This window comes from Kogia breviceps, chromosome 4, assembly GCF_026419965.1.
Source record: "Kogia breviceps isolate mKogBre1 chromosome 4, mKogBre1 haplotype 1, whole genome shotgun sequence".
NCBI lineage: Eukaryota > Metazoa > Chordata > Mammalia > Artiodactyla > Physeteridae > Kogia > Kogia breviceps.
The window spans coordinates 97,869,728-97,894,688 of record NC_081313.1 but is presented as its reverse complement, the minus strand read 5'-3'; the positions used below and the strand labels follow the sequence as shown (position 1 = coordinate 97,894,688).

At 35.1% G+C, this 24,961-nt stretch overlaps 1 protein-coding gene across 4 annotated transcripts in view; it reads right to left on the bottom strand.

Annotated features, from left to right (window-relative positions):
• The window catches only part of DMXL1 (Dmx like 1), a 131,046-nt gene extending 107,423 nt beyond the window's left edge, over positions 1 to 23,623 (bottom strand). For all 4 annotated transcript variants that reach the window (XM_059063248.2, XM_059063249.2, XM_059063250.2 and 1 more), the window contains exons 1-5: positions 23,010 to 23,623; positions 9,605 to 9,730; positions 6,473 to 6,544; positions 3,542 to 3,620; positions 747 to 879 (exon numbers count right to left, since the gene is read on the bottom strand). In XM_059063248.2, coding sequence (XP_058919231.1) covers positions 747 to 879; positions 3,542 to 3,620; positions 6,473 to 6,544; positions 9,605 to 9,730; positions 23,010 to 23,096 — 497 coding nt within the window. In that variant the 5' untranslated portion in view covers positions 23,097 to 23,623. The remainder of the gene's footprint in view (positions 1 to 746; positions 880 to 3,541; positions 3,621 to 6,472; positions 6,545 to 9,604; positions 9,731 to 23,009) is intronic.
• Positions 23,624 to 24,961: the final 1,338 nt, after the last annotated feature.

The window sequence follows — 24,961 nt, the reverse complement described above, 5'->3', positions numbered from 1 at the left end:
ATTCACCGATATTTTCTTCTAAAATTTTTTCATTGTATAGATATTGCTTCTTCTTCCTTTGAAATTTATTTTGGTGCCAAGTATGAAAGAGATTCTAACGTTGTTTTCTCCTCCACAGAGCTAGCAAGTTGCCCCACTGATGTAAAATGCCACCTTATATACTGAATCTCCATGTATAACTGGGCCTAACCCTGGACCCTAATCTATTTGTTCCTGTGTCAACAACAAACTCCTAGACCAGTTGTAGCTTTAGAATTCATTTTACTATATTGTATATCTTCATTCTTTTCTTCTTTCAGGATTTTCCTGATCTTCCCATATTCATTCTTTTAAATAAAATTTTGAAGTATGCTCAAAAGTAGAAATTCCAATGAGATTTTGATAAGGATGATGTTCAACATACAGACTAGTCTGGGAAAAATATACTTCTTCACAATAGGAAAACTTCCATTCAAAAGCATGACGGGTGTCTCTGTCTCCTTTTGTATAATTTAGCAAGTTCTTATTTAACTATCTTCATATAGGCCTAACACATTTCTATGTTTCTTCCTAGTTGTTTCATTCAAAAATTTTAAAAAGTAAAAATGGGTCTGCAGAACATGGGAAATGGTAAATCCTCTGTATATAAGAAAAAGCATGTCAAAATCAATACTTTTTATGTTAGTATGGTTTTACACCAACTAAAATGCATTTATAAGACCACATGGAACAGGTTTATTGGTTTAATCCCATAATTAACTGCTTACTTGCAATGCCAAATGCATCTCCAATCCCCAAAGTTAAGATCTGTTTTATCTGGATTTTCATCTTCAGCTGATTTCTCCAAGTTAGCGTTGGACCACAGTTGCAAACAGCTAGAACCAGTTAAAAGACGATTGCCTAAAAACATATATATCATTCACCAATTATTATTTAGGTATTTAGTGAGTTAAGTACATGCTCAAGAGTTTTATATAATCCTGTAAAGATAATACAACTTTTTAAGAAAGTCAAATAACAAAAAGAGATTTGGGGTATGGGGGAGTAAGGCTATATTTTAACTTTGTTGAAGAAGCTTAGTCAAAAAAAGGAACAGATCTTATCATCTCTCATCCAACAAACATTTAATGAGCGTCTTCTTTGTAACAGGCACTGTGCTAGGTACTGGCAATACAATAAGAAATGAAAGACTGTCCTTTTTCATGGTGGGTTCACATTCCAGTAGAGAAATATTATGAACAGAAGCATGAAAACATGCAAGTTCAAATATATTCCAGAGAATGCCTCATAATCTCATTATGGTTAAGAGATAAGGTACGTAGTAGACCTAGAAAAAGAAATAAGTTTGGAAAAAAGGGATCATATTGTGAAGCACTTTTGAGGTTCATAAAGAGTTCAGAGTTTGTTATAGGTAGTTGGAAGTTAAAGGTTTTATTTAGGAGAAGTGTAGTTTACATAAGTAGATCTGTATTTTAGAACAAGGGGTCTCAACTGGGAGGGGCTGTCAACAGATGGACGTGAAGATGCCCATAAACCTCCTTCCAATGACATATATGCAAAAGTTATAGGTATACTTTGTGCATTTTTCTAGAGAGATAACCCATAATTTTCACATACTTTCAAAAACTCCAGTAAACAAAGATGGGTAAATTACGATTCTTTATAACTCTAGAGATAGGCAAGATTAGGAAAAACGTTAAGATGCTGGGAAATCTGGTTAAATGACTATAATAAATACAGATGGGAAATCATGAGGATCTGAATCAAATATTAAAGTAATAAGCATGATTTAAAAGCCATTTCAAAAAAAAAGAACAGAATTTTCATGGCATGACACCAAGTAAAAAAACAGAGAGGTACAAGAGGTTTCAAGGACAGATTCCAACTTTATGACTTGGGGAATTGAGTAGAAGATTGTGCTATCAATGAAAATAAAGGTGGTAAAATTTTGGCCAAAAAGCTGACAATAAATAAGGCATTCTATCTCTCTGTAAAGATCACTTTATTTAAAAAGTGAGTCTGTGGCAAAACACTGACTTTAGATCAGAAATCTTTGTGTCTAAATCCCAAATAAGTTACTCAATTAGCTATGTGAATTTGATCGAGTTGGGCAACCTCTGAGCCTCAATTTTCTCACCTATAAAATTAGAAATTTGTGTAGAGCTGTTGTAAGAATTAGCTATTATATGTATTACATATCTAGCACAGGCTAGGCACTTAGCAGAAGCTCAATAAATAGTACCAACTAGGAGGAAAGTCTTATAGACAAAAACAGCTCAGAAAGTATTGATACTAATGAGACATTCCATTTAAAAAACATCTTAAAACATTGTGATTTTTATTTAATCTAAGATAATTTTTTACCTTCTAAAATAATTTCCCAAGGTTCTGAACTTCATATTCTAAATTAAAATTTTTCCTCAGCCATTTTATCTACTATATTAAAATTTATCTTATCTATCTTAACTGATGACTTCTAGTTCTATGTTCCAAAGATAAGTTATTTCATAAATTTAGATTCAAATTTCTAACAATCTAATGAATACTGCTATAGGATATGCAAGCATCTCCAATTCCATACAGCCAAATAAAACTATGTTCCACTATCTCTAACTCCTACATATCACTCTTCTTGTGATCAAAGATACTCTCAAAGTAATCTGAAATCCAGTTGTCAAGTAATATCAATTCGACTACCTAAATGCATTTCATATCCATGTATTCCTTTCATTAGTCACTCCATATTAATTGAGCACCTACTATGATAAAGGCACTGAAACAAGTTCTTATTTCTCATTCAGACTACTGTGAATGCATACTTTCCAAAGGTAATTATAGATAATACAGTATTTATCGTCCTATTCCTCTTCTCTCTGATCATTCTAAGTTACTGTTACCAGAAAAATCTGGCAAAACCATAAACCTTAGCCTGTCACTAGCCATTTTCAAAAACCTATACATTTTATACAATTAAAAAGAATTAAATTAAAATTCTTTAATTCTTTACATGACTGTAAAGGCTTTCCATATATGCTGTATTCTTACCTCATCACCAGACTCACTCTAGCCTCAATGAAGTACTAACCATTACTAGAATATATCTTATGCTTTCTTTCATTGTTCCTTTGCTCACTCTGGTAAATTGGTAAAAATGACTTTAGGATGATTTTTTAATGCAGAAATAGATAACTGATACATATACACATTATCTCTTCTTAGAATTCACTTCTTTTTTCCTTCCTCAACCTATCCCCACCTTCACTGTCAAAATCTATCTACTCTCATGGCAAAAGGCTCCTCTTCAATGGAACTTTGGTTCCCCACAAAGAATTAGTGTCTCCTTCCCCAAACAACAGATATTCCTACAATAGCTGGACACTATTATGGTGCATATTTTCCTCATTTCAGTATAAGCTCTAAAATAGCACAACCTTTTTTACTTACTTTTGTGTTCCCCACCATTTCACACAAAGCAGAACTGAAACACATGAAAGTAAGAAAAAAAAAGCAATAGCCTAGAGAAGTGTTATTTCACTTCAGTGAATTCTTCTTGTATTCTTACCTGCAGGATCCCAAGTTATATTGTGTGCTATTGAGTCCAGAAAAAATTGGCCACTTTTCTGCCACTGACTATATAATTCCTAAAATTTAAAAAAAAGTCATTTAGTCAATAATTATTGGCATCTTTTCTGTCAAATGTATATACTGACACTAATTATTTTTAATAATACATGTATTCATTTTTTTAGGTATAATTGACCATGTAGTCATACTTAAAGAGAATAAAATGTTCAGCTAGTCAAGAAAAATAAGGAATATATGATGGAGGAGATCAGTGAGAGAATATCCATTCCTAGAAGTCCAAAAGTCTGTCTTTAGTATATTTAAAAAACCAATAAGTATCTGTCAAATAGGACAACATATATATTAACCTCAGACTTTAAAGTTATAATTATTACTTTTTTATTATTGTAGTTACAAAGGTTTAATTTTAAATGTGTCTGTGACTTAAATTTGTCTGTGTCTGCTATTTGAGGATTCCTCCTCTATAAAGTTTCATCTTCACCTGAGGGCATATGGTATGTGTGAAGAATCAGAATAAGAGATGTTAACACTTCCCTTACATTACATAATTTAAGGGCTTTTCATTCCTTAAAGCAATATTTTTCAAACTTTTTTAACCTGCAAACCAGTAAGAAATACATGTTGCACTATAACCCAGAACACACACACACACACACACACACACACACACACACACACACACACACACAAATGCAATCTAAGTTCACCCTTACTACATGTGATGCACTCTTAACATTTTCTATTATATTTCATTTTCTTTTAAACTCAGGTTGTGGCCTACTAAGTTGACTTCTCTAACCTCTAATAGATTGAGATCCATAAATACTATCTTAATGTAGTCGTTCCCATACTTCAGTATGAAAACAGCCTAAGATGTTTATTGAAAATTCAAACGCTCAAGACCCATGCCCAAAGGTTCAGATTCAAAAGTTCCAGAACTGGGCACAGGAAATCTGTACTTTAAACCAACATCTGCAGGTGATTTTGATACAGGTGGCCTGCAGAATATGCTTTTTATGAAACACTACCCTGCAGGAATGGCTCTCAATCACAGCAGACATCAGAACTCCCTCTAGATCTAGATGTACAAGTACACAGGCACAATCCCACACCTACACATTTAGAATTCCCCAGGGCAGGATCTGCACACACGTATCAAATAGTGATTCTGAAGTGTACCTCTTGTGAAGAATCACCATCTTAAAAGAATATTCCAGAATGTACAAATAAAAGAATATATTTTTTATGAGGCTCTAAGAATTCTCTGAGACTATATCCTGGAATTCAAGATTTTGTGCATCTTCCATGTTTATGATTTTTCCATTTGATCCAGTTTTCCTTGTATTCATCAGGTTTTTTTTCACCCTCTCTGCAAAGTCAGTGCTGCCTACCAAAAAACAAGCCTCTTCCTATTGAATTTTTTACACTATTATATTAAACAATTATAATTAGTACAAGAGAAAATGGGTAAAACCTGAAATTCTCAATTCTACCCTTATCAATAAAGGCATTTTAACATAACTGATTTTTTTTAAGTCAGCTATTTCATTCAACAAATACTTATTGGGTATTATTTGAAATACAGTGTTTTGGATGGAGCAACCACCTTTAAATTTGTTTTTAGTGCTATCAGTTACTAACTCATAAGGGTGTAAGAGCCTCTAACATTGGATTCATTAGGTAATATATAAACACAAATAGAAATGAGGAGAGAATTGTGGACTCTCCTTCCATGAAATTTTAAAATGGATATCAATTAACCCAGAGAAAATATTTTTCATTAACACAAGGTAGGGAAAAAGAATGCTCACACCCAGGAATCAAGACAACTGGTTTTACTCTTAGTTCTGGGGCTCAACAGCTGTTTCATTGCTCAAGTCACTTATTTTGGGGTCTCTGCTGCCTTATTTATAAAAAAGAAATAACAGCTGCCCAACAAAGTCAGAGGGAATTTGTAAGAAACTAATGAGCTAAGTGAAAATGAAATGAAAGATATTAAAAGATATATAAATCTATTGTTGACACACTGTTTAATTCTTTACATTTAACACATTTCCACAGTCTTTGACATCAAAAATAAACAAACATTAACCAATTTTGGAATTGAGCAAAGAGCCTCTTAAGGTTGACCTGCTTAGTTTCAATAGCTACAGAGCAGCAGAGAAAAAAACCAGTCCTATGACACCTACTACAATGCTCTTTAGACCACACCATGCTGATCCTCTTCAACATGTTTCAAATCACTAGTTTAACCTTCAGGAGAGATGGATAAAATAGCCTGTTCTGTCTGTTATCATTAAGAGCATCTAAACACCCAAGAAATCTACTACATAACCTCAATATTTATAAATTATAAAGTTTTAACCAACTTTCAGGAACTATTTCTGAATATAGTTTCTTTATTAAAAAAACATTCACTGACCCGCTAACAATTATTACATGATGTAGTAAGTGCAAGAAAGTAAGTCCAGGGGGTAGGTTAAGACTTTGCAATTAAAACATGTCACTTTAAGAACAAAATATATAAAGCAGAAAAACTACATAAAAGTAGATCACAGAAACAAAGAACAAGTGCCACATATGATTGGACAATGATGTCTGCAACTAGCAATAAAGTAACTGACAAGTTTCAAGTTGTTGACTCTTCAAATACTTAATAAAAGAAAAAAATGATAGATGGGGAAAAAAGAAAAGCATTTCAAGATAATTCATAAGCACAATTTAGTTTAATTCTACTTCAATGAAACATACATCTTTAATAAGGAAGTGGCATTTAACATGTTGTCTTTAATTACAGTGTATAATTTATACTGATTTACGTGATCACTCTAATTTTGTACTCTTAAAAATGGTATCTTTTAATACACAACACATTTTCATTTCTAAAATAAAAAGATCAATTACTGACCATATTTTTCTTTTGCTTCGGTAGGTTAACTGGTTCAAAAACAGACATAACATTTCCATAGGATGCTGCAATCTTTTAAAAAGAAAAAAGAAAGAAAACTTACGGATATGTTAACTTACTTATGAATCAAAAGAACAAAAGAAATGAATAGTATAACTTAAAAAATACCCAACACAAAATTTCTTTCACCAATATTTGAGAATGTCAGTTTTGGGGACTACCATATCTAGATCAGAATCCCAGTGCTGTCACTGTGTACCAGCAAGTTAAGCTCTCTGAACCTTAGTTTCTCTATCTATATTTACAATATGTATAATACTATCTTTCTAATAGGATTATTTTGAGGGTTGAAATAACATTTGTAAAGCATCTGGTAAAGAATTATCTATATAAGATGCATAGTAAATGTTAATTCCCTTCCTCACAGAAGAAAATGTATTGATGTATTCATTGTCAAGTATGGAATTTGACATGACTTAAAAATCAAGTTTTTAGGTTATCTGTCTTCAAAGTTCAGAATTCTGTCGGTGTATATTTAAATTTTTAGAAGTAAAACTTAGTTCTATTCCTTTGTAAACTCTCTAAGGAGTATATTTTTTCAGTATTCTATTTTATTTGAGTACCTTTCAAATATTTACTCTTAAATCAATGAAGCATAACCCTTGGTGGCTCTGTTTTATAAGGTAGCTACTACTATACCTTGAGTCACAAATGAAAAATATTAAAACATCAGAAATCAGACAGATATATAGATAGAATGAATGATCAGGGATAAAAATAAGAACATATAATCTAGTGAAGACAGAGTATGAAATGAGGATGTACATACATATGGAAAAAAAAACTTTCAATGGATATTTTAAAATGTTCTCAGATCTTAGAAGGTAGAAATCATCTGCACTGACTTCACCTGGGAGTACTTAGTTTGCGCCTTTAAATGTGGATAGGATTTCAAAATGCAGTGAGTGTTCAATTTTAGAAATAGGGCATAGTATGAACACAAGCGTAAATTTTTTTTGCGGTACGCGGGCCTCTCACCGCTGTGGCATCTCCCGTTGCGGAGCACAGGCTCCGGACCACGGCCCACGGCCCACAGCCCACGGGCCGAGCCGCTCCGCGGCATGTGGGATCTTCCCAGACCGGGGCACGAACCCGCGTCCCCTGCATCGGCAGGCGGACTCTCAACCACTGAGCCACCAGGGAAGCCCTAAATTTTTTTTTAATATTTATTTATTTGGCTGCTCTGGGTCGTAGTTGCGTCACGTGAAATCTTTGTTGCCACATGCAGGATCTAGTTCCCTGACCAGGGATTGCACCTGGAGCCCCTGCATTGGGCGCGTGGAGTCTTAACCACTGAACCACCAGGGAAGTCCCCACAAGTGTAAATATTAAAAGAGGTAAAGTATGTTGGGAGGTGACTGACCACCAGCCCAGGTAGAAGAGAGAAATAATGGACATGAGGCCAAAAAGGCAAGTGTGAGTGGGTTCAATAAGGTCTCAAACCAAGGTGAACAATTTGAACTTTTCTAAGTTCCTGGGAAACTAAGAATGGTTTTAAGCAAATGAATAACAAGTCAAATGCAGATGAATTTTCTTAGGAAAATTAATCTGGTAGTACTACAAATAAAAAAACAGTAATGATAAAATATTGATGCCTATGGTATCAAGAAGCATTTCCTTCTAAAAGGTAAACAAATCCCAAGTACCAAAATCTACAAATTTTCGTCTTGATACCTTAAGAACTCATTTGAGTATACTGATATCTGTGAAACAAAGGAAATTTACCCTTTATTAGAATAATTATAAAACCAAATGACCACTTCATTCTAACCTGGATTTCATGTAATATAGCTTATTAAAAGATAACTCATATTGAAAATTACTAAAATTAGATTTCCAACATTAACAAGCCCTATGTGAATCTAAATGGTATAAGTAAGATTTTACATACAATAAAGATTACAGAACTACAGAGCTAGGAGATCAAACAAACATGAAGAGAAAGGGAAAAAAGTCTCAAGGATTTTTAGCATTCCATAATAAAAATCACTTTTGTAGTACAGTGAGAATGAAAGGCATGAACAAAAGAAAGACAGATGAGATACCTGTAACTCTACTGAAAGAAAGGAACATAGGAATAACAAAAAGAACAGTAGTCCAAAAAGTAGGCAAAGACTACAAGAGTTGAAACTCCTTTGTTATGAGTATCTTTAAACTAGGTCCCAAGAAGTAACTTTTCAGAATGGCAGGCTTATTAGGAATCATTACATTAAAAAAAATAAGGTTGGGTCCATTTTGATTTCTCACACAAAATGTTCTGGTAGAATCATAGTGTCAAACAATATACATTAATTAGGTATCTAGCAAAAAAATTAAATTTGCAAAGTTCAGCCTAGTCTAGCTACAACTGTACCTAGGCCTGGTCATCTATGCCTATATTGTGCTATATTAAGCTGTATACTATACTGCCTATAAGTTATAACTCTCCCAACTCTGGTACTATATAGAACTGCATTTAACCTGATGTTAAATCATATGCCCTGTTTCTTTTGTTTCTGTTGCTTTTTTACTTTCAAGGTAACTTTATACTTTCCATGTGTAAACATAAGTTCAAATTAAATTTTTCATTTTTCTTATAGACTTGGAATAAATTATTTTAAAAATTATACAATTTATGTTCATTTTTGTACAAAGTTTATCTAGAAGTTACAAGGAGATAACTACCTGTTTACAGACAAAAAAGGACTCTAACAATAATTTCTTTTCAGGGCTTATTTCTAAATAGACTGAAGTTTATTGTCATTCCTTTCCCTCAATCCAATCAATTTTTAAATAAGTAAGCTTTACACCTATTCTACCGGTAATAAATATTACATTTGTTTGTCAATTCATGGAGAAAACTATGCTATATTTCAAGATTATACGAGAACAGAATTCCTGACAATCTCTAAGATACATCTGAGTCAGGAATTTTGTTCTCTAGAGGGCATCTTAGAGAGCCAAAGAAATCTGTGGCTACATTGTCTTGGAAACACAGCAAGTCTCTAATTCAACAGGAAATAGATACTTCAGAGACTATACTGACAAAAACCATATTCAAAACAAATCTCTTATCACCACAAGATTACAAACCTTGCCTTGTTGCATTGAACAATCTACACATCCTACTTGAATATTTCCATGTTTAGCTCCTGGGATTATTTGCAGTCTTTCAAAATCACTTCCCAGTATAACAATGTCACATCCAGATGCATAAGCCTAAAAACAAACAAAAAAAAGAACAAAGTAAAATAAAAATGATAAAATTGTCAAGAAAATATCATGTAAAACATTGGTGTTAAATATTATGTTTTAACAGACTAATTTTAAATATTTTAAAAAATCTTTATTATTTGAGAATATTCCCCTTACCTCCCATATACAGTCCCATCAGTCAGTCCTTTCTGCAAAATATATACCAATTCCTTTCACTTTTTCCATCTCCACTGAATGCTACTGCCCTTATCTAAACTACCATAATCTCTCTCCTGCATTATTGTTTATACTCTGCTTCCATTCTTGCTTCCCTTTAATTCCTTTCCACACACAGACAAGAGTGATCATTTAAAAATGCTTATTACACGAAGTAATTTTCCCTTCAATAGTTTCCTCATTGCACTTGGAATAAAATCTCAACTTCTTACCAATGTCAATGCCCTAAATGATTGTCCTAATTCCCCAAATCCATCTCAAGCTACTCTTTCATTCCCTCAATTGGCTCCTGCCCTTACATTGCCCTTCTTTCTGTTTCTTGGGCATAACAATCTTTTTCCACCTCAAGGTGGTTTACCTTCCTTCTATCTGCCTGGTCTTTGTCAAACTAGCTTCTTTTCAACATTCATATCTCAGTTCCTGAATATACTCATATTGATCAATATTCTTCCCCCCCCAATTACTTTCCATCACACTACTCTTTTTTCTTCATAGCATATATCACAATTTGTAAATATCTTGCTTGTTATCCACTTCCATTACTACAAGTTAAGGTCCAAGACGAAAAGGTAGGGTTCAAGTTTATCTTGTTCTCTGCTCTTAGATCACAGGAGTTTCTTCCATTTAAGAGTACGTGGCTGTCGTCCTAGAATTTACATGCAGAATAATTCTGAAAATAAAATGTCTATCACAAACTGTTTTCCACCCTAAGTTCTTAAAATTTTAGTAATTCTTTACTTTCTCATCACTTTTGCACATATACATACACCTTACTTAATGTAAAAAATATTATACTTAATATATACTTCATGACCATAACTCCTACCAAAGCCAAAATGGTTCTGTACACGCTACCAAAAAATATTAGAAAAGAGACTTGAAAGAACATACAAATAAATCTGCTCACATTACCAACAAGAAAATGAGGCCTAAACTGGCCGACAGCTTCTTAGTGGCAGAGTGGGCTTGAGAACTCTGATCTCTTGATTTTTGATCTAGTGCTATTTTGATGGCAGAACAGGAACTTCCCTAGTTAAGCATGCTTGTCTGGAATTTTCCTAAAAGGAATTAGGGAAAATCAAGTCTGTTTCTACTAGTGCCACACAGTGGAAAAATTGGCTCAGTAAACAAACAAAAAACCTCATGATGGTCTGCTCACCTAGGTGTAAATATCCACAATAGGATCATAAGGTTTGTCACAAGACTAACAGAATAAATTCAAAAAACTAATTTATGAAAAATTTCATTAACAATACTCTAAAATACCTTAATATTTTAGAAACTGATTTTCTCCTGAATATTAAATTTTGATAAAATACTGATTGTCACTGTTTACCAAAATACTGTATTAAATTTGGAATGTTTACAATTTAGATTTCCTCCTCACTAAACAAAATTTTTTCAGTTTCCATTAACTAGAATATATATATATATGTATTTTTAAATGTGTTCATAACTTTGCCTTCTTTTGGTTTACCTGCAATTATCTATCTACTTACAGATATTGTGTTGCACCTATTTTTGTCAATCAGGACTCTAAGTTTTCCTGAATTAAGTCTACATGAATACTGAAGTACCTCACAAAATTACTGTTTAATTCAACAAGTATTAAACATTTATAAACTTGATAAATGCAAATTTACCTCAGAAATAAACATCTAGCCCTATAGGAACATGCCAACTTATAATACAAATAAACCTTGATCATTCAAAGACTTATCCAGTTCTGGATTACCCTTGTTCTTTTGCTGCTGCTATTATACTATCACTTCCTGTCAGTTAATTTTTCCTTAGTGACAGTACTAGAAGGTGTAAAGCTATCTATCCCTAGTTTTGGTAAACTTTAAATTGAATAAAAATTATTGATCTTCATCTGGAATATCTCTGTCATTCAGTCCTCACTTTCTTCTTTCACAGTTACAACTAATGGATGGCAATAAACTGGTAAATGGGGAAAAAAAAAAGAATATAACCAACTGCAGTTCACACTTCATCAGTTGACTATTATCCTTGGGGCTTATAATAAAAAAACCTTGTTTTCTTGACTACAGAATTTTAATTTTTATAGTTTATTTGACTGTATAATTAATTAAATATAAAATGATTTAAAGACTCAAACTATATTTGTGTTTTGTTCCATTTCTTAATCATTTTCAAAAATGTGTAAACATCTCCTTAAAAATCCTGCTGTGGGGCTTCCCTGGTGGCGCAGTGGTTGAGAGTCCACATGCCGATGCAGAGAACGAGGGTTCGTGCCCCGGTCCGGGAGGATCCCACGTGCCACGGAGCAGCTAGGCCCGTGGGCCGTGGCCGCTGGGCCTGCGCGTCCGGAGCCTGTGCTCCGCAGCGGGAGAGGCCACAACAGTGGGAGGCCCGCGTACCGCAAAAAAAAAAAAAAAAAAAAAAAAAAAAAAAATCCTGCTGTGCACAGAATACTGGTTGAATAAACTGTGGTACATAGCCACGATGGAGTATTAAGCATCTATAAAAAGAATGAGGAAGAAATCTATGAACTGACTTGGAGTGATTTCTAGGGGATATTATAAAGCGAAAAAAAAAGTAGAAAAGAGCATATATGGCAATTTTTTGTGTGTAAGGAACAAGGAAAATAAAACATATGTACCTGGCTTGCTACAAAAAGGAACAAAGGGAGAATAAAATTAGGGAAAAATGAAGTTGGATACCTACAAAGGGGGAGAAAATGGAGTGGAAGCAAAGAATAACACTCTGAGTATAACTTTTTATATACTTACAACTTCTTTTTAACTTGAAGTATAATTGACCAACAGCACTCTGTTAGTTCCAGGTGCACAACACCGTGATTCTACATTTCCATACATTATAAAGTGATCATCATTGTCTAGTTAGCATGTGTCACCATACAAAGGTATTACAGTATTATTGACTATATTCCCCATGCTGTACATTTAATGCCCATGACTCATTTATTTTGTAACTGGAAGTTTCTATTTCTTAATCTCCCTTACCTATTTCATTTATCCCTCCCACCTCCCCCTTCCCTCCCCTCTGGCAACCAAGTTTGTCCTCTGTATCTATGAGTTTGTTACTGTTCTGCTGTTTTTTAGATTCCACATATAAGTGAAATCATATGGTATTTGTCTTTGTCTGACTTAACTTAGCATAATACCCTCCAGGTCCACATATTGTCACAAATGGCAAGAGTTCATTCTTCTTTTTATGGCTGAGTAATATTCTACTGTGTGTGTGTATACATGTGTACACACACACACACACACACACACACACACCCCTTTATCCATTCATCTACCAGTGGACACTAGTTATGACTTCTGAAACACATTAACATCATACATATTCAAAAAATTGATTTAAATCAATCAGAACGGGAGGGAGGTGAAACAAAGGAACTAACTACATTTCAAACAAATACTATATCTACACTGAAAGAAAGAAGGCAGGAAGGAACTAAGTAACTTATGAACACAGAATTTGACTATATATTTGCAGCCTTGGAGAGTGAGAAGGAAAAAACTAGTCTTCCTCCCGTGTTCATCCTTTGCTCTCACATTATTATTACCACATTCACAACACTTCTGACAACAGATGTGTGGGGGTTTTAACCACACCAAGCAAGCAATTCTGTGACACCAACTGAGTATCCTACAATTTAACTCAGTCGTGACACTATCTACCTGGAGATAGCATCAGATCCCACAAGTTAAGAGCTCAGCCTTAACTGAGACTGCCCTCCACTACAGATGCTAATCACAAGTAGTAGGTCCTCAGATTACCCACAACTTCTGTCCCAGTCAAAGGTTCCCATGACCTCTTCCCCCTTGGATTTATTTGCTAAAACAGTGCAAAGAACTCAGGGAAATACTTACATTTACCAGTGTGATAAAGGATACAGATAAACAGCCAGAAAAAGAGATGGGGGTGGGGAGGGGGGCACTTTTTGTGCTTTCCTCTATCTTTCATTCACTGTAGTCATCTGAGCCTATTTTTTTCTTTTTGACAGGGCCAAATGCTAAGTGCTTTTCACTGGTATCCCATTTAATCCTCACAACAAATCCTGTGAGATATTTACTATAATCAATCCATTTTACTGATAAGAAACCTCGAACTTAGATTGAGTAATTGGCTCAAGTCTCAGAGCTAGTATGAGACACAAATGAGACTGAAAGCAAATTATAACTAATGGGAAAGAACATGCTCTTACTCCTTCTGCTATGCTGCCATACAATACCTTATAAATAAACATGATGTGAATTTAATAATTGTTCCCTAATTTCTTCCTATAATTAAAAATGACTTCTTTGGCTGTAAAGCAACCAGAATTCCCATAACTGCTGATAAGAATGTAAAATAAAATGGTACCACTACTTTGGAAAGCTAAACACAGGCACACTCAATGATCCAGCAATTCTACCTCTAAGTTTATACCCAACAGAAATGTGTCTATATGTACACTAAGAGACATGTACAAGAACATTCATAGCTATTCATAAAAGCTCCAAAGTAGAACCAACTCAAACATATAATAGAATGCATAAATAAACTGTAGTATATATATTTTAAATGGATAGCCATCAAGGACCTGCTACTGTATAGCATAGGGAACTCTGCTCAATATTCTGTAACCACCTAACTGGGAGAACAATTTGAAAAAGAATAGATACTTATAACTGAATCATTTTGTTGTACACCTGAAACTAACACAACATTGTTAATCAACTATCCTCCAATGTAAAATAAAAAGTTAAAAAAAAAACTGCAGTATAATCATACAATGGAATACTATGAAGCAATGGTTCTCAAACTCTCTGGTTTCAGTAATTCCTTGTACACTTAAGTAAATACTGAGGATAACCACCCTAGCTTCCCCCTCCCCAAGAGCTTTAGTTTGTGTGGGTTATCACTATCAATATTTACTCTTTTAGAAAACTGAGAAAATATAATACACTAATTGATAAGGTAATCAAAACTTCTCAACAAATAAAAGCCCAGGACCAGTTGGCTTTACCAGTGAATTCTACCAAACATTTAAAGAATAATTAACACCAATCCTTCTCAAACCCTTCCAAAAAACTGAAGAGGCCATTTAACAAGGCCAACATTACCGTGATACCAAAGCTACACAAGGCACTATAAGAAAAGAAAATTACAGGCCAATTTCCCTGATGAATATAGATGCAAAAATCTTCAACAAAATACTAGCAAGCTGATTTCAAGAGCACATTAAAAAGATCTTACACCATAATCAAGTGGGATTTACCCCTGGGATGAAAGGATGGTTCCATAAAGGCCATATATGACAAGTTTATAGCTAATATACTCAATGATAAAAAGCTAAAAACTTTCCTCTAAGATCAGGAAAAAGATAAGGATGCACACACTCCCAATTCTGTTCAACATAATATTGGAAAGCCTAGCCAGAGGAATTAGGCAAGAAAAAAAAAGGCATTCGAATCAGAAAGGAAGATGTAAAATTGTCTGTTTGCAGAAGACAAGATATTACATATAGAAACCCTAAAGACTCCACCAAAAAACTGTTAGAACTAAAATGAACTCAGCAAAATTGCAGAATACAAAATCAGCATACAAAAATCAACTGCATTTCTATATGCTAACAATAAACTATTCGAAAAAGAAATTAAGAAAATCCAATTTAAAATAGCATCAAAAAGAATAAAATACTTAAGAATAAATGTAACCAAGGTGAAAACTCTTGTATACAGAAAACTATAAGACATTGATTTAAAAAACTGACAACACAAATAAATGAAAAGACGTTCTTGGACTGGAAGAATATTGTTGAAATGTCCATACTACACAAAACCATCTATAGATTCAATGTAATCTCTATCAAAATTCCAGTGGCATTTTTCACATAGGGAAAAAAAAATTCCTAAAATTCACATGGAACCACAGAAGACCCAAAAGAGCCAAAGCAATCTTACGGAAAAACTAAGCTGGAACCATCACATTTCCTTATTTCTAACTATGTTGCAAACCTATAAAAATCAAAACAGTATGGTATTGGCATAAAAACAGACACATAGCCAAAGGAACAGAATCATGAGCCCAGACATAACCCACACATATATGGTCAACTAATCTTTGACAAAGGTGTCAAGAATATACAACAGAGAAAAGATAGTTTCTTCAATAAATTGATGCTGGGAAAACTGTACATCCACATACAAAAGAATAAAATTGGACCCTTGTCTTACATCACACACAGAAATCAACTCAAAAATGGATTAAAAACTTAAACCTAAAAACTGATACCACAAAACTCCTAGAAGAAAACATAGGGAAAAAGGCCCTTGACAATTAGTGATGACTTTTTGGACACCAAAAGCACAAGCAACAAAAGCAGTAATAAATAAGTGAGACTACATTAAACTGAAAAGCTTCTGCACAGCGAAAGAAACCACCAACAAAATGAGAAGGCAACCTAAAAATGGGAGAAAATATTTGCAAACCTTATCTGATAAAAAGTTAATATCTAAAATATATAAGGAACTCATATAACTAAATACCAGAAATGAACAATCCAATTAAAACTGGGCAGAAGACTGAGACATTTTTCCAAAGAAGACGTACAAATGGCCAACAGGTACATGAAAAGATGTTCAACATCACTACTCATCAGGGAAATGCCAATCAAAACTGGATGAGCTATCACTTCATACCCATTAGGATGCTATCAACAAAAAGATAAAAGTAAATGTTGGTGAAGATGTGAAGAAAGGAAATCTTTGTGCACTCTTGGTGTGAATGTTGATTGGCACAGCCGCTGTAAAAAACAGTATGGAAGAGTCCTGAAAAAATTAAAAGCAGAACTACCATATATTCCACCAATCCAACTTCTAGGATTATATCCAAAGATGATGAAATCACTGTAAGAGATATCTGCACTCCCATATTCATTTCAGCATTGTTCACAATAGCCAAGATATGGAAACAACCTGAGTGTCCATCAGTGAATGAATGGATAAAGAAAATACGTTTTACACACACACAAACACAAAAGAATGTTATTCAGTCATAAAAAAGAAGAAAATTCTGCCACTTGTAACAACCTTGCGGGCATTATGCTAAGTCAGACAGAAAAAGACAAATAATGTACATATGTATTCCACTTATATGTGAAATCTAAAAACACTGTATTAATTAATAGAAACACTGTACTAACAGAATAGAATGGTGGTTGCCAGGGGCTATGGATGGGGGAAATGGGAAATGTTGGTCAAAGGATACAAACTTTCAGTTATAAGATGAATAAGTTCCAGGGATCTAATGTACGTCATGGTGACTATAGTTAACAATATTGTATTGTACAATTGCAAGTTGCTATTAGAATAAAGCTTTAATGTTCTCATCATAACAACAAAATGGTAATTATGTGAGTTACAGGATATGTTAACTCACCCTATTGTGGTAAAGATTTCACACTATATATGAGTATCAAATCATCACATTGCACACCTTAAACTTACACAATGTTCATGTAAACTGTATGTCAATAAAGCTTGGGGGGGAAAAATAGATGAATCTGTACAGAAAATCCAAACTGGATATCATGCAAAAATCACTTGAAATAGACATATCTTCTTATGGATATTTTTAATAGATTATTAAAATTAATTCAATCTCTAGAGTTTATACAACATGATGAGTTAATAAGCATGGAAGTACACCAAACCAAACCAGGAAAACAAACTATAATTCAAATGGGCTCTGCACCCAAAGTTCATAGCATCGCTATTTACAACAGCCAAGACATGGAAGCTACCTAAGTGTCCATCAACAGATGAATGGATAAAGAAGATGTGGTACATATATACAATGGAATATTACTCAGACATAAAAAAGAATGAAATATTGCCATTTGCAGTGACATGAATGGACCTAGAGAATATCATACTAAGTGAAGTCATAGAGAGAAAGACAAATATTGTATGATATTACTTATATGTGTAATCTAAAAAATAATACAAATGAATCCATATATAAAACAGAAACAGACTCACAGACATAGAAAACAAGCTTATGATTACCGAAGGGAAAAAGGAGGGGGGCAAGTGATAAATTAGGAGTATGGAATTAACAGATACAAACTACTATACATAAAACAGATAAGCAACAGGATTTACTGTATAATACAGGGAACAATATTCTTGTAATAACCTATAATAAAAAATAATCATATATATCTGTGTGTCTATACACACACACACACACACACACACACACACACACACACACACACATATCTCCAAATCACTTTGCTGGACACCTGAAACCAACACAGTATTATGAATCAACTGTACTTCAATTTTAAAAGTCAATCAATGTAATTCAAACATAAACAAAATAAAGAAGAAAAATAAACAAATAAAATGGGCTGTGTGTGATTTTAAAATAATCCACCTTCACTAAATTCTTAAATAAAAATAAGCCACCTACCTGGTTTTAAATAAAAACCTAAGATGTAATACTATACATAACATTCTAAACCAAAATCTAAAACTAGTTTTATAGATTTTTTCCAAAATAAATTGTTCCGAAAAATTCATTTCAAGGTGCCCTATTATTATCAAAACAATAAGAACAGCACTGGTTTATCAAATAAATTGCCACACTACTTAAGCTTCAAAATTAATATGTATATATTGTAATTGGTACACTAGCTGCTTCTGTCAAAAGATCTGTAATCAGAATAACCTATTACTAAGCAATGAAAATTAAATTGAGAAATGAAAATCCTTTTATTAGGCATACGTAATATTGGGTTTACTAACTTTGAGACTAAACAAGGTGCAAAGAAAGAACTGAGTTCATATGTGTGCTTTCAAGCATACAATTGAAACATGATTTTTAACTTTAAATTTGGCAGACAACCTTCTCGAATATTCAAAAATTACCCAAGGCTGCAACAGCCAGCATTCTAATTTGGAAATCCTGTGATTTCTGTACAACACTTAGATTTCCTGTTTTCACTGTTTTGTTTTAACCAACCACACCAGGTAAATATCCCAAAGAATTTCTTCCTGGTATACTTCCTGGTTAAATAAGTTATGTTTGGCATGTTGTAATTAACATTACTCTCATTTTTTTAAACATAACATTAAGAATTCATATTACTTCAATAATTTTAAAGGTACCTTAATACTATTTAAAACATAAAATTTTAAAATAGACTAAATATTTAAAAAGAAGTCCAATTTGTACTCGTAATAGCATATGAGCACCACAAAAATCATTCTTTCTCCAGATACAAACAGTATCAAACTTTCCCCTCCTGTATCTCTCCATCCACAAACATTAACGTGCTTCTCCAAAAAAATAACCTCCTATAAAGGATTCCCTACAGTGAACAAAACAAAAAGTTAAACTAAAGGATGCTTACTATTACAGAAAGAAGGAGAATGCTAATTCAGCCTCCATTTCTCTACCAACACCCAGATAGTTGCAGTCAGTCTTTTGACTTCTAATCTGGGTCCCCTTGGCCGGGAACACAGAGTTGTCTAATACAAAAGGGAATCTGGAGTTATTACATGTTTGTTATCCCTCGTATAGCAAAGGCTTTTAAATTCCAAACTAGAGACATCAAGTCCTAAATATTAACACAATCTGTCTCTTGGAAATTATCTTCCTTTCCATTTCAGTAAAAACACAATTTCAACACTAAGTATGGATAATCTATTGTATATTAAAACACATGTCACTAGCATGCACAGAAATATTAGAAAATCCAGATTCTAACTATGCCTGTTTTTAACTTATTGTCTTTTACAAATAAAATTTTTATTCTAAAAATAAAAGTTGTCAACAGATCAGGACGAGGTTGCTCATATACTTTCACTCTAAAGACAGTATGAAATGAACAAGGGAAAGGGAGTGAGAAAAATTCATGTAAATAAAGAAAAATTAAAGAATTTTTGCTTCGGATATCTGAAATCTCTCCTGGTTACTCACCTGATATTTATGGCAAAATGCGTAATAAATGACTTTGGAAAAACTTTTTTAAACTTTAATTGAAGTATTTTATTTGGACTCAAATCTAAATTATTAAAAATATTTTTTAAACACAATTTTTAATTATATAGCAATCAGCCTTCTTTATCTATTAGTTATCAATTCAAGCAGTATTTATCAAGCACTTTTTATGTGCTATGCATTATAATGAGTTTAGCCTTTATAATAACTGACAATTTTAAGGGTTTTACGGTACCATGCAACGAACTTAGCACTTTTTCATGTAACAACCCTATGAATAAGTTCTTCTTTAGCCCCACTTTACAGATAAGAAAGAAAGAAATTCAAAGAATGTAAAAGAACTTGCCCACATAACTAACTATAAGGACTAGGTTGGAAATCAAATTCAGGTAATGACTCTACTATTAGGTGACACCAGTACTTCAATCAGTGTTCCAGGCACTCACAATGAAACTGTGGAAGACATACACAAGGCAAGACAGGTCACTAATATAATGAAAGTGCAAATAAAGTGCTTTGAAAGTATAAGAGAAAAGGTCACTGCCTACTAGAAGCTTTCTTATTAAGAGAAAAATCAAAATTGTTTGATGCCAGTTTCAGTAGTAAAAAAGTACCTAACACTTACATATACTAATTATATTAGTAATTTCATATTTTAAAATCAAGAATCTATGAGAAATGGCACTCAATTTCATTTCAATTTAAAACCTGTCAGACTGTATTCAGAAAACAGGATCTCATCTCTTGTAATCTTTCAAAACAAGAACAAATAAGTTATCTGCAAACATGCAAACAGATGAATTACGAATGTAAAGTCTGTCTTTAGAGAAGGCATAATGTAACAGGAGAAACAAAGTAATTCCTCAAGTGGGCCTGCAAGAGGAAGATTTCACATCCCTAGCTCAAGTAAAACTGGAATTTGGAGAGAGTTTTTTAGTCTGCACATACTATCTACCATTAATGTTTGCTCTTTCTATGAAAAGAAAAAGCAGCCAAAATCAAAAGAGGTTAAAAACAAAATTCAAGGAGTAAACAACAGATTCTACATTTTAGCAAAGACAATAATTTCAAGAGAGATAAATTTAAGATGTATAGTGTACAGTAGACTGAGGGCAAGAAACCTGGTTTATAACGGAACTATCAATTTAATGTTACAGAGTCAGGGATGGATTAGCTGCAAAGGAAAAAAAATGATTGTTAATAAACTACCACCAAAATTATAGAGACCTGGGATCTCTTTATACTAAATAACAACAAAGTGTGTATTTTTACCTTATTTACTGGACTGATTCCTGAGATCTGGAAGAAATCTGCAGTAGGCTTGGTGGGAGATGATTAAAGCCTGGTCTACGGAAACAGACTTTAAAATTCAGTAGAACTGTGCAACAAGCTACATGATGGCGTAGGATAGTCTTATCTTTGGCACATTAACTCATCGCTCCTTTAAAATAACAGAAGCATTCACCAAGATTTTATATACACTTAGAAGGATCATCTAAGTGTATAAATAGGCCATCATATTGTATATGCTTTGAAGTTCACACCACTGCTTACATAGATCCTGAATGCCTTCTCAGAAAAAGTTGTTAGAATTTACATTGGAGGAAGCACTCATATAATTTTAGGAGATGGCAGAGAATGTCATGTTACCATCCCATAATATCCCACTAGCAAAATCTTCTTAGGATGATCTTTATTTTCTAAATAGCAAGAGCAGTGAGCAATGTTCAACTGCAGGGAGACTATGGTTGCCCACTGAGACGCTCAGAGTTCACTCTCCTCTTGAGCATTGAGGCAAGGTCAACATTAGAATTAGAATCTCTAAAACTGCTAGTGTCAGGTGCAAGTTAAGGTGTGTATGAGTCACTCTACAGGGGAGGTACAGACTCTATTCGAAAGCAAAGTACTTGGTTGGCACAGACCTAAAAGCACAATTCAGGTATTAAATGCCTACACCATGTTAAATAATGCCTACTTTTTTTTTCCTATTATTTATTCCAACTGATAAAGATAACAAAAAAAGTCAAAATCGTTTGAGAAGAAAACCTGGGGCATCTATTAAGGTGTTTATTTTGTTTCACTTTTTTATGCAAAATTAAGTTTTAATCACAACTAAGAGACAGCTATTCAAGCTGTAGCAAAAATCATGAGCACTATACATATATTCAGATACAGGCTATCATGTGCAATAGTGACATAGCTTGAAATTATTATAAAAACTATACTTAATTCTTTAAAAAACCGCTATAGTTAAGGCAGAAAATGTCAATATACTGGTAAGTAGCAAAAGTTTGGGGCCCTCTTGCTTTCACTATCTGGGGAAAACAAATGAAAAACAAGACACTTTCATTTAAACTTTAACCTGGAATTACCACTACACACCAAAGAGAAGTTTTACTGAGAAACAGTAATGCAACTTTTAGTAATTAATATGAACAATCTAAAATAAATATAAGCTTCCCAGGACTACTAAACTGTTACATATGGAATTCAAAGGATGGCAGGAGTGAACCATTTACGAAAAAGTGTTTTCTTTCCAAAGTTATTCCCAATGAATTTAAAGAAAAATAAGTGAAAAGCACTGTTTTCACTCAGCGCTTGTTGTTGACAGCTACCTGTTTTTAAGACACCCACTCTTTTTGACTACAAAGACACTTGACCTAAACTTAGAGGAAGAAATGAAACCAATCCCAACTATTCCTCAACTTGACAATTAGAGCCTATGGAGTGGGACAATATAAAGCCCACTCAAACATTACACACCAACGATTCTCGGATAAACGACTTTAGTAAACCTCCCCAACCCAAGAACGTCAGATTAAAAACTTTAAAAATCCTACAAAACATTCTAACTTCCGAGTTTAGCCTCTGTACATTAACTCGATGACCGAAGCGTTATTGCCTCCTTCGTTCTCAAAGGTCAGGTCCGCCGGCCCTAAGGAGCTGGGACCTCCGTAGGGGACGCCCCGCGAGGGCGACGAGGCTTTCTTGGCCTCTGCCCGTCACTCTGGGCCGAGCCCGGCTGACTAAGGGGCGCGGACTCGCCACGGGCGACGCGGGAGCCTCCCTCACTCACCGTGAAGCGCTGGTCGCCAACGCTGCCCACGGAGAAGCAGTGGTCGCCGGGGTTCACAGCCCCGGTCAGCACCTGGTGCAGGTTCATGTCGGCGCCTTAATCCAGCAACGGATGTCGCGTCCGGCTCATGCCCGGGGTCAGCGGCTGCTTCCCTCCCTCTTTCCCTCACGGGCGGCGGCCGCTCTTGGGAGGAGACGGCGGCAGCGACAGGCGCCAGGAGCGGGAGCCGCTCAGCTGCGGCCCGCAGCTCATCCCGAGCCCCCGCGGGCGAAGACCGGAGGGGGCGGACCGGCGAGCGGGCGGAGCGCCGCGCTCGTCCGCGCACCTGTCACAACCCGCGCGGGCCCAGGTGAAACTGGGGGTCGACCCAGCGGCCGCGACCCCGGGCCGACTCACCGGCCAGAAGGGACACGCCGTCCACAACACTTCCTCTGGGTTCTGGGTGGCTGGCCCGGACCGAACCCAAGTGCCGCAAGCAGCACCCGCTCGTCCTCGCCCCACTGACCTGGCTCTTCCCTGCTCCGGTGCCTGCCACCCCCACTGGCCTCGGCGGCTCTCTACGCGTCGCTAGGTCCCTTTGGCGGAAATATCGCGAGATTTTCGCGGCGAAAAGGAACACTGCGGTAAAGGATTCACTTTTTTACCACAGTGTACGGAACGGCAAGTGGAAAACGCCTCTTCGAGTGAGATGTTGGCCAATCCAGAGATCTAGTCCACCTAAGCCTCCGCCCACTGCTGAGGACAGACCAATCTCTTTGAGGCTTGTGAGGGACGGTGTGCGTTTGAATGTTGAATGTAAGGAACCTAGTAAAATCATAAAGAGCTTTGGAAGAGGTAAGGGTTGTCAAATTATGCTTTAGCTTAGGGCTTAATGTGACTGTTGGGCCAGAAAGCTTAAAAGGGAGAAGTGCATTATAAATGCAGTCGCGGTGTCTTCGGTCCTGGTAGAGACTACAAGTCCCAACAAGCACCGCTCCCCTAGGCGTCCCGCGAATACTCCAAGTGAATGTGAACCCTGCAGTGTTTCTGTCCCCGCGCAGTGGTTACCCGGCCGGACGCGCGTTTCCAGTTCGCTAAGAAGGAAAATTTTGAAAGGTTTAAACATTTGACAAGTACTAAAGTGAAGGGTTTTCACCAATGTTTAACTTCGTTTTGAAGTAGTGCTGATAACAGTACTGCACCAGCCCTGCGTTGAGCTGTTTTGGAAAAACCTAAGAATTCCAGAATGTTTAGTGTCACAATCTCAACTGTGAGATTCAACTCTAATTGTATTTTAGCACAAGTTTTGTATTATTATTAATAAACATCTGTTTATGTCTACTCCCAGGTACCCTCTTAGGGACAAACTGTCCTGTATCCCAAGTGTCTAGCGCAGTGCCCTTTCCAACCTAGGTGTTCAGAAAATGTTATATGAGTGAATGTAAATAGGAACTCCCCACCAAAAAAAAGGTAGTTTTTTAAAAAAATTGATTAACTGATTTTGATTTTATACCCCTTTCTTGTGGTGAAAAGCAAAAAACAAAACAACCCCCCCCCCAAAAGTTCACACTATTACTTGGATCGAGGAGTACTGTTAATTTTATTTCCTTTTGCTTTCCCTAAGTTTTTTGCAGTGTACATATACTTCGTTTAGCAATAAAAAAAAAAAGCTACTGGGCTTCCCTGGTGGCGCAGTGGTTGAGAGTCCGCCTGCCGATGCAGGGGACACGGGTTCATGGCCCGGTCTGGGAAGATCCCACATGCCGCGGAGCGGCTAGGCCTGTGAGCCATGGCCGCTGAGCCTGCACGTCCGGAGCCTGTGCTCCGCAAAAAAAGTTACTTAAAAAATAAGTTTAAGAAAATCTACTAATTAGTGGATATATGTATATGTATAACAGATACACCTTGCTGTACGGCAGAAAGTAATGCAACATTGTAAATCAACTATAATAAAAACTTTAAAAAAATAAATT